The sequence below is a fragment of the Haliotis cracherodii genome, unplaced genomic scaffold (genome assembly GCF_022045235.1).
Source record: "Haliotis cracherodii isolate W230 unplaced genomic scaffold, xgHalCrac1.p SCAF_18, whole genome shotgun sequence".
Taxonomy (NCBI): Eukaryota; Metazoa; Mollusca; class Gastropoda; order Lepetellida; family Haliotidae; genus Haliotis; species Haliotis cracherodii.
In genome coordinates this window covers 17,256,066-17,270,384 of record NW_027266273.1, presented here as the reverse complement: position 1 = coordinate 17,270,384, position 14,319 = coordinate 17,256,066, and the positions used below count along the sequence as shown (strand labels likewise).

At 42.6% G+C, this 14,319-nt stretch overlaps 1 protein-coding gene across 1 annotated transcript in view; it reads left to right on the top strand.

The window, feature by feature from the left end:
- The window catches only part of LOC139465821 (sialin-like), a 37,422-nt gene extending 23,429 nt beyond the window's left edge, over positions 1-13,993 (top strand). Inside the window, exons 4-10 of the mRNA XM_071247755.1 lie at positions 320-407; positions 1,823-1,909; positions 4,983-5,116; positions 5,454-5,603; positions 7,112-7,244; positions 9,332-9,573; positions 10,691-13,993. Of these exons, the coding sequence (XP_071103856.1) occupies positions 320-407; positions 1,823-1,909; positions 4,983-5,116; positions 5,454-5,603; positions 7,112-7,244; positions 9,332-9,573; positions 10,691-10,984 (1,128 nt within the window). The 3' untranslated portion in view covers positions 10,985-13,993. The remainder of the gene's footprint in view (positions 1-319; positions 408-1,822; positions 1,910-4,982; positions 5,117-5,453; positions 5,604-7,111; positions 7,245-9,331; positions 9,574-10,690) is intronic.
- The last annotated feature ends 326 nt before the right edge of the window (positions 13,994-14,319 follow it).

Below are 14,319 nucleotides of genomic sequence, written 5' to 3'. Positions count from 1 at the left end.
CACCCTACTTTACCCACCCATTCCATCCTATCTCACTCTATATTACCCACCCTCTCCATCCTGTCTCACTCTATATTACCAACCCTCTCCACCCTATCTCACCCTACTTTACCCACCCATTCCATCCTATCTCACTCTATATTACCAACCCTCTCCACCCTATCTCACTCTATATTACCCACCCTCTCCATCCTATCTCACTCTATATTACCAACCCTCTCCACCCTATCTCACCCTACTTTACCCACCCTCTCCATCCTGTCTCGCTGTAAACTACCCACCCTGTCCACATCTTCTCACGGTACAATCTTTTCCCCAGAGTGTGATGTTTCCATCAGGTCCTGTATTTTGGTCCAGATGGGCTCCACCCGAGGAATGGAGCCGCCTTCTCTCTACAACGAACGCCGGTAAGCATTGCCTGCTCTACCGTAGTCCCTGTGTTCACCTGTTGGAGAAATCAAATCATGAACGGGTAAAACGAGATGTCCTTCAACAGACGCCATCAAATACGCGCGAGTTCCGAAGAGTCGTACACTATAAGTTTGTCATCGTTCTCGGCAAATAGACTTTGCACACAAGCCTATTCTCTTGAAAATCGCTTTTTAAAAACTATGACCCGATATTCATATGTTTGCCGTTGAAACAGGTCCTTTCATAAATACCTACCTAGGAGAGTTTATGTAACTGCTTCTCTCATCGTTTGTGTCCATATCAGTTAAAGAAGGCCATTGAACGGAGATGTCTCCGGCGCACGGGTAGTGTTATGCTGGAGTTCTCGCTATGCACCCCGAGGTCTGACTCACTACACCATTCATTAAATGTTTACACTCTCGCCTTACGACATGTTTTAAATGGCTAGGTTTTGTTTTCTTAAGGCACATCAGACGAACAACTAGATTTGGTTGCCTTAAGGCACATCAAAGGATCTAAATTTGCTTGTCTTGGGGCACATCAGAAGAAGAACTAGATTTGGTTGTTTTATGGTACATCAACAGTTTTAAATGTGCTTGTTTAAAGGCATACCTGAAGATCTAGATTTGCTTGTCTTAAGGCACATCAGAAGAACTAGATTTGCCTGTCTTAAGGCATACCAGAAGATCTGGATATGCCTGTCTTAAGGCACACCAGAAGATATAGATATACTTGTCTTAAGGCACACTTGTGCCTGTCTTAAGGCACACCAGAAGATATCGATATGCGTGTCATAAGGCACACCAGAAGATATAGATATGCTTGTCTTAAGGCACACTTGTGCTTGTCTTAAGGCACACCAGAAGATCTATATATGCTTGTCTTAAAGTACACAAGAAGATCTGGATATGCTTGTAAGAAAACATGGAACAAATGTCTATTTCGAGATAGGTGTCCATGTACATGGGTATTGTGGGGTCCTACGGTGTGTGTTTTCCAGCGTTTCCTTAAATGTATCTGCATGGTTGTGATACTAGGTTGTACATTTACAATATGATTTGTTTGTTTGTTGTTTAACGCCGCACTCAGCAAGATTCCAGCTATATGACGGCGGTCTGTAAATAATCGAGTCTGAACCAGACAATCCAGTAATTGACATGAACATCGATCCACGCAATTGGGATACGATGACATGCATCAACCAAGTCAGCGAGCCTGACCACCCGATCCCGTTAGTCGCATTGTCGCCTTTTACGGCATGCATGGGTTGCTGAAGACCTATTCTACCCCGGATCTTCACGGTCATTTACCATATGAAATATTCAATGCTTATATGTCTAGTTGTGTACAAGGGGGTCCTTATGACCAAGAATTAGCATTTACAAGATTTTAATCATATTTTCCCACGCAGGTGGTGAGTTCGGACATGCTGTTGCCTTTCCAATCAACGGACTCTTGTGCAAATACGGCGGCTGGGAGATGCCTTTCTATGTAGTGGGTGAGTCCCTTTAAGACGCATGTATACTGATGGTGTTCACAGGGTCTTTGGAAGAAACCTATATCAACATCCCTGATCGTGATGGCTGAAAACAACGAATCGCTCAATAGAACGTAAATAGGGCATCGCAGAATGTATGTCCTACATAAAGTACTGTGTAAATATGAATATAAAACCGTTGGTTAAGTGTTCGTGTTACGTGATCTCAGATTTCAGCGTCTTTAGCTTCCGTTTGATATCAGCCATACACCTCTCCTCTTCAGCTTAAGCAAATATGATGTATAATGAAATTGCACGGTTTGGGTTGAACCGCTGTTGCAGTATGGGATGTCAGACTTCACTCACCGTCATGCCGTGGCTCGGAGTTCTTCTGTGCAAATGTCGTTTTTGGAATTGGATATTCCGGGTATTGTGTTAGAGGGGTAAGTGACCGAACAGAATCCGGGTGGGTGCCAAAAAAGCACGTGCCAGCTACAACAGCTGGGTCGGGCAAACACCCCGGCATGGGGCTGGGTCTTATCCTCCGAAGCGACCTCAGCGCTACGACTATTTTATGCCAGTGTTATAGTACGGGCGTTACGATCTTCTCAGCGCTACGACTATTTTAAGTCAGTCTTATAGTACGGGCGTTACGATCTTCTCAGCACTACGACTAATTTATGTCAGCCTTATAGTACGGGCGTTAGATCTTCTCAGCGCTACGACTATTTTATGTCAGTCTTATAGTACGGGCGTTAGATCTTGTCAGCACTACGCTTATTTATGTCATTGATATAGTACGGGCGTTACGATATCTGTTCATATCATTCATTAAATATGTCAGGGAGAAATAATGGCTATAATTTTTACCTTTATTTGAGAAAACCTGTTGTAAATTGTAGAAAAATCGAAATGATGTCATCTCCCATTTAACAGACCGCAACACCTGCCGCACATGTTGCTACTCATCTCGATAAGAAGATTTTGTAAACACACAAAATACTGTTCAATGGGTATGCAGGGTGTTCTGAGAAAACTGTTTTGTTTATCCTCCCAAAATTGTTTCCTGCTTTGAAAAAGCCACAGAAATAACGCCGTTATACAGGAATGTCAATGAAGCTGTTTTATATAAAATGCTTAAAACATTATATCAAGAAGGCATTAGTTTTACCAAGGCTGGCAGCACCAAGAAGTACAGTTAAACCCCTCTAATCCGGACGATGCCGTTCTTAGGGAAATGGACCAACAAATACTGGTCGCGTATGTAGTAATGTCTTTAATGTTAATATAGCCGTTCACAACAGGAAGTGACCAGAAAGAGGGGATTCCGTACTAAGGGGGGTTCACAGGCAAGGGGTTTGGGCTCACTGTGATGTATCCTACTCTCGAAATGCTTTTTTAAGGATGCATTTTGCAGAAGAAAAGATGGCATAACTCTTGTATACATCACGGCCACAGACCGTCGCCGTGTGATATAAGGCCACACATGTTTTTACTTTTCATTTCACGGGCACACCGCCCCTACTAAAAATCGGCTGGTAAAAAAATAATTTAAACATATAAATATTTATTTTCATTATGTCTCCCGCTAGTGATATAGACCTTCTTATACAATATTAAATGTTATGTATAAACTCCATTTCTACATCACCTTCAGTGATTAAAGAATTCAGCTGCAGTTTTGACTCCATGGCAGAATAACTTTCATCAAAAGACATAGCCATTTATTTTTATTTTTATTTCGACCGACTTTGTGTGGAAAAGCTTCAATAAGTACGTGAAACGTAAAAATTAAGAAAGTATGGCCTAATTCATGGGAGGCCCAGACCTGGTAAGAGAAACAGAATCGCACTGTGAGAGCGGAATTCACAAAGCGCTCGTACAATCAACCACGGTCATGCTGTAGGTGAACGAAACGTGGCTCACGGGGTTGAAACTCTTGTGCTTGGAACAAAAATTAGTCTCATACATTGCATGGGCGGAAAAAGCTTTTTTGAAAGTGTGTGTGTGTGTGGGGGGGGGGGGGGGGGGGGTGCACAATTAAGATCTGTGTATTGTCTTTGGTGGTAATTTATACAGAAATAAAGATTTTTTTCGAAATAAAAAAGGGGGGGGGGGGGGGGGGGTGCGCTACCCCGCACCACCCCCCACCCCCTCTCTGTATCCGCCCATGCATTGTACCCTTTTTGACAATCGAATCCGGAGAGTGTCGAGCAATCACATTTCCCACTTTGCTACTCTACCTCCCCTTTATCAATATCAACTGCTACTATGTGCGGAGTCAACGTGTGGTTATGGTTGCGACGGGTTAGAATTGGTCTTCAGCAACCCATGCTTATCATAAGTGACGACTCGTGACTAACGCGATCGGGTGATCAGGCTCGCTGACCTGGTTGATGCATGTCATCGTATCCCAATTGCGTAGATCGATGCTCATTAGATCAATCACTGGATTGTCTGGTCCAGACTCACTTATCTACAGACCGCCGTCATATACCTGGAATATTGCTCAGTGCGGCGTTAAAACAAACAAAGAAAATTTGTGGTTGTTTTTTTCCCTCTCAGGCGCGATCACTCCTTGTACATCATGAATGCGAAATCCTGTCAATTTAAGTAGCAATTTTCTCTTACTGTGCCCTGTTCTTGTTACCTAAAACATACACCCATGTTGAAAATTAGATAAACAAGAAATGGTTATTTGACGATGATGTATTTGAAACGGGCAACATATCCCAGTAACGTTTTTGATAAGGTTTCTATTGTTTTTGTCTAATCCAGCTTTCAAGTGTGTACTTTCTTTTGCCTGGCAAGTTACATTGATTGATAGTGGATTTTGTATCTCAAACGATAACCAACATAAACACGAAGTAATTACACTGCTGTGTTTTCACTTACCCTGGTGGGATAGCCTTGTGGTTAGGCGTTCGCTCGTCACACTAGAGGCTCGTGTTCGATTCTTGATTTTGCAGCGTCGTAAAACGGTGACCATCATCAATCCATTCATTTGACTTTCCACTCTCAAAACTCGTGGCTTTCGTTCTTAAAGCTTTGACTGGTTTTCGCTGTAGCGTTCACGCTTATCTTTTTTTGACAGGTGGCTTGGCCGTCATCTGGTGCATCGTCTGGCTACTCGTAAGTCGGGATTCTCCGTCAGAGATGCCGGGAATTAGCGAGGCCGAAAAGAAATACATTGAGACATCTATCGGAGATCGGGTGAAATCCAAGCGTGTAAGAATATCTCGCCAGAAATGATATAATGGAGACAATGGCTCTACAATCATGCTCACTATTGAAATATTTTACAATTCCCAGCTGAATGTATTGACATTCCCCGCCGGCTTGCATCGGTGCTCACTTCATCGACCATTGGTTTGGCTGGTTACTCAGTAAGTCATTCTATGTTTCTATGACCTGGTGTTGTGCAATGTGTCACAAGAAGTCAATCAATCAAACTGACGCCTGGTGTTCAATGTCACTCGATCGACATCGTTCGATTTTGCTGAAGAAAGTCATACACACTCCGTCATATCAGTGTGTTATTGTTACGGTTCCATTGTCGTTGCAGACGTACAAGACGCCGTGGTGTCAGATGCTGTCGTCCCGGCCGGTGTGGGCGTGTGTGTTCTCCCACATGACAGCTAACTTCTTTTTCTACATGATACTGACGCAGGCGCCAACCTTCCTCAACGAGATCCTCAAGTTTGACATCACATCGGTATCATTGCTTCCGGGATACTCAAATTAACACATTAAATCATGTTTTATTCATTCAGGGCTATTTTTTGTTACATATGCAATAAACTACGTCTATTACGAACACGTTTATAACGAGCTGACGGATATAACGAACTGTTTTTGGTCCCCCATTTGCTATATATATGCTGTAGATTTGCTTGTAACGCACTACGGTTGTTGCGAACTAAAAGTAGTGGTCTCTTAGAGTTCGTTATAACCGTAGCTTACTGTGTTGGTACTTTTATCAAATCCATGGTCCTTTCAATCTTTATTTCACGTACTGAAGAGGTCACAGGCCTATAGTACAATTTGAAGAATATACAATTTTATACAATTTATGTACATATCTCACCAAATCACCTCACGTCCTTTCGTCATTAATGCTTTGGTTCAACACTCCACGTATAGTAACTAACATTGTGATTACGACAGATTAATAATGTGAGTTGTTGCCTCTGTTCTTTATGTTAGAATAGACCTCCTCCGTGGTCTAGAAGTAGCGCGTCCGCCCGAAGAGCGGAAGGTCCGGGGTTCGTTCCCCGGCCGCGTCATACCAAAAGAAGTTAAGAGATGGTACTTGTCTGGCTTTCGGCATTAAGGGGCTAAAACAAGGACTGGTCGGCTCGGAGCCAGTATTCTGAGTCTGAGTGGGGTATTCATGTTAAACTGCGGCATGGTATCTCGGTGGGGTAGCACTAGAATTCGGCACCAGTCCCGTCTAGTACAAGCAGCCACACACACACCCATACACGTGCATGCATTTTGCTATATAAGTGCAATAATCTTGGACGCGACGTTAAACCCCATTTCACCTCACCTCACCTTATGTTAGAATAATGCTATATTTGATAGGCATCTGTTTGAAGTTGACGGATGATAAAGTAGAAAGAAAGTTTATGAATAACAACTTCTTTAATATGTTGTCATAGCGACGTTTGGGTATAGATCCTTATACATTTGTCAAGCAATACTGAATAATAAACAGGGTACAGAATTATATGGTAGGTGAAGGATTAACAGTAAAACAATTATCATACATGAGAGGGATTAACATGAGTAAGTAACTTAAAACAACGGAAGGAAGATGTTGTGGACATGTGAACACACGAGGAGGAAGCCAATTAAACAGGAAGCCAATTAAACCGGATTAAATTATTAGGTGGGATTACTTGATGAGGTCATAGTAGGCGGATGTGATGAAATAGCCTTGATCTCTGTTGATAGAAGGCTTTTGCTAGGTTTCTTGTGAAGTCATGGAGGTTGATGGAGAGGATTTGGATGTTTTCCCAATTGATGTTGTGATTGGGACAGTTGCTGGTATGGCCCGAGATGGCTGATATACTGTCTGATTTGATCATTAAAGTTAGTGTGCTCTCTGATTCTGGTGATTATCTTACAGTATAATAAAGCAGTTGTTATCCATACACTTTTGTCTACTTAGAGTAATCCGACAGTATTCTCTTCATGCAAGCCTGCTTTGTATTGCAGAACGGGTTCTACTCCTCTCTACCGTACGTGGTGTTGGTTATCCTGGTGTTGCCGGTTGGGGCGCTGTCGGATTATCTCACAACGAAAGGCTTCCTCAGTCTGAGCGGCGTCAGGAAGGTCATGAACACTCTGGGTAATAGCTGATGTGTGTCTTGTGTGTGTGTAGGAGTGAGTACCGTGTCTGTGCTGTGCCGACACCCGGTTAGAACAGTTCCAACGATTATTTACAGACCGCCGTCACATAGCGGGGATATTGCTGAGTGCGGCTTTAAACAACAAACAAACAAAGTTACCAGCCATACACCCTTAGATAACAGAATATGTAAATTCTGCTATAGAGGATGAAGAGCATGTTCTTTCCTCGTGTGAGCATTAGGCTGACCTGAGGTAATTCATTTATTTGATCTTGTTACGGATATGAACCTGGGTGGGAGAGAGGGGGAGTGGTATGTGTTTTTATATTTTTATTTTATCTTTAATAATGCCTATTATGAAATAGTGCTTCAAAATAAAAAATTTATAAACATTGTATTTTAACGCTTTTTGTCGTGTTCCATAAGCCAGTAATGGTTGGAAAGTGTTTTTATAATGATTTTTATATATTGGCCTATTCTTTATGGTCTCATGATCGCTGTTCCTAAGAGAAGAATTGTTATTTGGCCGATTGTGTGTCATTCTGGAGCGGCTGTTCAGACTTGGTCATATGGCTGTCGTCACGATGCTACAAAGTAAACTGAGACACAGCGTTCGCTGGTAGCTAGAGGACGTTAAGCTGGATTAGGTGGTCAGAGCTTGTTATTTAGCTGATAGACTGTCATCGTGTCCTCGTAGATACAGGTTTGCCTGATCCAGATTCGACCATGTAAGACAGCTGTGATGTAGCGTAAATAGGTGTGGTGAAATGGGGTTTAATGTCGCGTCCAAGATTATTGCACTTAAATAGCGATGTGCATGCACGTGTGTGTGTGTGTGTGTGTGTGTGTGTGTGTGTGTGTGTCCCTTTATGTAGTACATATGATTGAGTGAGTATTGTTTTACGTCACGTTTAGCAATATTCCAGCAATATCACGGCATGGGACACTAGAAATGGTCTTCACACATTGTACCCACTTGGGAAACGAACCCGGGCCTTCGGTGTGACGAGCGAGCGCTTTAACCACTTAGCTACCCCGCCGCCCTTATTACATATGAGTGGTATGATAGAGACAATGACTTTCGACTTGAAATACTTCCTTTGTTATTTTCTGTAATAGCCATAACCTTCTATATTTCCGCTTTTAACAGTATTTCAGTTATATCACAGCGTGCCAGCTTAAGTTGGAGGAAAGTTTGAAGTGATGCAGGTCTTGGACGTTTACCGCTTTGTTGAAACCAACAGGCCTAGACACATAATCAGGACGAAACTGGGGTTCGAACCCACTACCATAGGATCCTGACTCGTCTAAGGGACGCAACTCTACATAACGAACTTCATGTATAATAATATATCATGTAAGACAAGACAAAACAACTTTATTATCCCCTAGAGCACATATGGACAGTCTGGTCTAATATCTAGACTCCTCTTGACTCCAATTACAGTTGTCTCCGGGTGTTTATTTTGGACTGGTTAGTTTTTATTCAGAAATATGTGATGCTTTGCTGATTGTTTTACTGTCCATTGTTGTCAACTTCCTAAACTATAAGGGAGGCACAGGTGGCCCAGTCGACTTAGGCGCCGCGATTCGCTGTGCAGAGTTGCGTCCCTTGGGCACGCCAGAAACCTATGATTGTTTCGAATCCCGGTTCGCCCCGATTATGTTTCTAGGTTTGTCAGCACCATACCCGTGCTCAGGGGTTTCACCGAAGTGGTAAACGTCTGAAACCTGCATCACTCCGGGCTTTCCTCCCACATTAAGCTGACACGCCGTGATATAACTGGAATACTGTTAACAGCGGCGTTAAAACCCAACTCACTCACTCACTCCTAAACTATAAAAAGTAAACGCCAGAGAATAACCATCGATTATCCGAGAAACAGGTTCCATTGGGCGTAAATAGAAAAAACGATGGGACTTTTGTGAATAGATCAGTGAAGATCAGTGATGACACACAGAAATGTCTGATTTGCTCTCGTTACCTTATGGCTGAGATAATTCCGACATGACATGAAACGTCCAACTCACTCACCTATTTCCGATGGTCCCACTGAGTTCAACAAGTTCCCTGTATTCCCCGCAGGCATGCTCATACCCGCTGTATTCCTGCTTGGTCTGGCTCATCTCCCCTGCTCAGACCCGTTGGTAGGTGTCGCTCTCATCGCCGCCGCTGTCGGGACGTTCGCCTTCTGCTTCAGCGGTCACATCGTCAACATGGCCGACATAGCGGTGATGCATGCCGGGACTTTAGCAGGTTTCTCCAACACATTGGCTTCTATGCCAGGAATAATAGCGCCTTATATAGTCGGTTACATAACTAAACAGGTAAGCCCATCTACGATTACTGATACAGTGTATGCATAATGACTATGTTGTTAAATGTATTGTGCAATATATTTGCTGATTTTGAGGTTTTTGCCATTCTTACCGTCCTATTATGATGTTAATAAGTGCCTCATGTAGACCCATACAGTTTGTACATTCATTTTTTTCTGGCATCCTCAAACCGATTGCCAACTTGCAACCGTTCGACCTGCGACCCTTGGCCTCGCTACGCTTAACCTTCACCTTGAAACTCTTTACAGCCGTGACCTCGTCACCTTCACTTTGCAACTCTTGACCCCTTATCTTCTAACTTTTAACCTGTTACCCGTCATCGTTTTACCATTCACTTTCACCTTGCAAACCATCACATTGACACATTTCACTGTGTTAACCTCATGACTCTTTACCTTATGACCTTTCACCCTACAACCCTTCACCTTGCAGCCTTCACATTGACACACTTCACTTGACCTTTGACCTTTTTACCTTTCACCTTATCACCCGTCACCGTACTCAACTGACAACCCTTCTTCTTCCAATCCTTTTTCTTACAACCATCCGCCCTGCAACACTTCACATTCCACCGCCTTATTTCCAAACCATTACCTTCACCTATCAACCCTGCAGCTTCTCCTTAAAACCATTCCCATCGTACCCTTTCAAACCGTCATTCCGCATCTTGTTCAACAGAAATTTCCCATGCGATGCCTTAGACATCTAGGACCGGAATCATCGATGACACTGACGCTTTTAGACTTTCTAGATAATTATTATTACATATACATAGTAATATCTGTTTTCTATGTTCATAAAACCATGAAGATCCGGGGTAGCATAGGTCTTCAGCAACCCATACTTGCCGTAAAAGGCGACTGTGCTTGTCGTAAGAGGCGACAAACGGGATCGGGTGGTCAGGCTCTGTTGATGCATGTTATCGTATCCCAATTGCGTGGATCGATGCTCATGGCGTCAATTACTGGATTGTCTGGTCCAGACTTGATTATTTACAGACCTCCGTCATATGGCTGGAATATTGCTGAGCGCGGCGTTAAACAACAGACAAACAAACTATGTTCATAATATCGATACAAGAATATTTACCATTCATCCATTTCAGGGCACACCCGAAGAATGGCGCACGGCTTTCTACATTGCGGTCGTCCTCAACGTTGTAGGGTCGGTGGTTTTCGTCTTCTTCTCCTCGGCAGTGGCTCAGCCATGGGCTTTTCCAGCTGAGCTAAATACAACAACAGTCGTGGGAGAACAGGAAAAGCCTGACGAGAATCGTGAACTTGATACCATGCTTATCATTTCCAACAAAAGTATACCGGATTCTCACAAAAAGGAAATTATAGAAGGAGAACGTCTTATATCGAGCAATAGCAGTATACATAGAGCTCATGATGTATGAGTGGTTATTATGAAACTGTGTGAGTTGTGTTTTACGCCGCTTCTGAGACCAGGGCCTGTCAGTTATGTGGCAGGTGTGCCTTAAACTGGGTGATGTGGTTGGTTTGGTTTGTTGTTTATCACAGCACTCATCAATATTCCAGCTCCATGACCGCGGCCGGTACACAATCGAGTCTTGACCAGACAATCCAGTGATTGATATCATGAGCATCGATCCACGCATTTGGGATCGATGACATGCATCGACCAAGTCAGCGAGCCTGACCAGCCTTTTACGGCAAGCATGGGTTTCTGAAGACCTATTCTACCGGGTGAGTGAGTTGGGTTTAACGCCGCTCCATATCGGGGTCTGTCAGATTAATGTGGGTGTAAAACCCGAAGTGATTCATGTCTTAGACATTTATCATTTGATGAAACCCACCAGTAAGGGCATGGTGCTGACAAACATGAAGTCATAGTCAGGGGCCACTAGACAATGCAGTCATAGCGCTACGACTATCGCAAGTCCATGTTAAAGTATCGAAGCGCATGTAGACCCTGGGCGAATCTGATATTCGAACTCACAATCACCACTTTCAGGTGCACACTGGGAAATCCGTACCACGAACAATCTTAAAGTATGTAAGATGTTGATAAGAATGGCCTGTGATATATGATTGGTTAATGATAGTTTCACATATTATTTTTTTCAATTAGGAATCTTTGTCCTCATAAGTTTCATTCCATATCGTTACCATAGTCAGCTCCCATGAAGATTACGGGTTAGAATTGGTCCTCAGCAACCTATGCTTGTCGTAAGAGGCGACTAACGGGATCGGGTGGTCAGGCTCGTCGACATGGTTGATGCATGTTATCGTATCCCAATTGCGTGGATAGATGCGGATGATGTCAATTACTGGATTGTCTGGTCCAGACTCGATTATTTACAGACCTCCGTTATATAGCTGGAATATTGCGGAGTTCGACATTAAACAACAAACAAACTGTTGACAACTGTTTTATTTTCGCTCATTTCCATTTTCATACAAATGAGAGTAATCTGTTTTACAGCATGCAGTGATGGGCGTTCAAGTGAACATAATAGTCCGTAGTGATTTTAGTTTGGTTTCGTTAGTTTTATTTTGATTTTTATCAGAAACAGATCAAATGTATTATTATTTTGATTATTACTATTGTTATGTGTTGTTTATCTGCGTGACTGTGCCATATATGGTCAGTTTCTCGTTAACCATAACTAGGCGTTGTTATGACAATCACCAACTCGTTTTTGTACATCTGATAGAGACTCCACAATAATTTTGATGAGGAAGTGTGTGGTATTACTCTTTGTTGATAACATGTAGTTTCACGCATCCTGTATCATTATATAGTCATTCGTTGTGTAGTTAGAAGCGGTCGGGTAGCCTAGTGGTTAAAGCGTTCGCTCGTCACGCCGAAGACCTGGGTTCGATTCCCGACATGGGTACAATGTGTGAAGCCCATTTCTGGTGTCCCCCGCCGTGATATTGCTGGACTATTGCTTATAGCGGCGCAAAACCATACTCATTCACTCACACACCCCTATATGATACATAAGGAGTGAAAAAATATACACCCGAAGTGTTTTCGTGTTAAATGACAAATGTACATGCAATCTGAAATTAAATAGTGATGCGGCCTCAGTTTGACTTTGCAACAGTTATTAATGAATGTATATTGTACGACATTTTCTCGATGCTCGCACTTTGTGAAGCTCCCATGTCGTCATGGCGTCCCGCAGAAGCAGTTCACGTATTTGCCTGTCCTTTTGCCAATACATAAACTGCCGGGTAAAAGAAAGTATACACTTAAAATTGAATTTGACTGAAAAAATACAAACGTTATCAAAAACGTCATTGTCACTAAAACACTGCAGACTTCAGCTCCAAAACTATGATACCCATATCAAATACATCACCATGGAATAACCATTTCTTTTTAGTTCATTTTCAGCCACTAATTGTGTATAATTGTTTTTGCCTGGCAGTTTATATAAAATTATTTTCCTATATATATTTAAATTTTGATGGGACTCTATAACTAGAGCTGGTTTCTAACGCAGTGTAGGTGAGTGAGTGAGTGAGTGAGTTTGGTTTTACGCCGCTTTTAGCAATATTCCAGCAATATCACGGCGGGGGACACCAGAAATGGGCTTCACACATTGTACCCATGTCGGGATTCGAACCCGGGTCTTCGGCGTGACGAGCGAACGCTTTAACCACTAGGCTACCCGACCGCCCCCAGTGTAGGTGAGATACGCACATTTCAGATATACGTGTATGGATTGCGTTTATACTACTGGGTGTATCTGTCTGTACATAACCTGTACCATTGTTGGATAAATGTTCCTCAGCAATATACAGCAGTAATGATACATCTAGTAAATGTACATTTGATCAAATATAGCAATTTATTATTTTAATTTGGAGTTCCTTTATGACAAACTCATTAAGTGAAGATTGACCCAATTTATAGATGACTGTAATCCGTACAGCGTCCTGGCGAGCCCTGCCTCTGTGTGTCGTGTAGTGGAGTACACACCAACAATGGCGGATACCTTCTTTGACTGATGCTGTTTGTTTGTGGTATACAGTTGTGAGACAATGGACACATAGCATTAGAAAAGTAAGGACACAGTTTTGAGAAACTAGTTGTTTTTTAGACGTCCCACTTACATACACCAGCAAATGTGACATTGCATACAATAATGGTTTCAACAGAATATTTGTCTGTAGGGTGGATGTTTGGTTTGGACAATCGACTCTATACATATATACCCCATATATACTAGTCAGAAAGGTTAAGGACCACCCGACTCTTTCATATTACTAATGCCAGGGCATGGATAACTACAGTAATAGGGAAGCATCGGGTTGTCCTTGTCGATTTTGTAGTTGTAAATATAACCTTTTTGTGGATTTGCGATGCCGATATATATGGTACTTATGGATGTGTATATATATGTGTGTGTGTGTGTCTGTGTCTGTGTGTGTGTCTGTGTGCGTGCGTGCGTGCGTGCGTGCGTGCGTGCGTGCGTGCGTGCGTGTTTACTTACGGGTGCAATTTGAACATTATTCCAGTTAAACCCCAAACCTGTGCATAAGTTCGACTTTTACCGCTTTCATGGAACCCACAAGCACGGGTATGGTGCTGGCAAAACCCTAGAAACATAATCAGGGCGAACCGGGATTCGAACAAATGATCATCTGATTCTGGCACGGCTAAAGGGAGGTAACACAGCACAGCGAAATGTGGTCCCACCCTCATTCAACAAGAATTTACAAGAACACCGTTTTCGTTATGTAAAAAAAGATATAT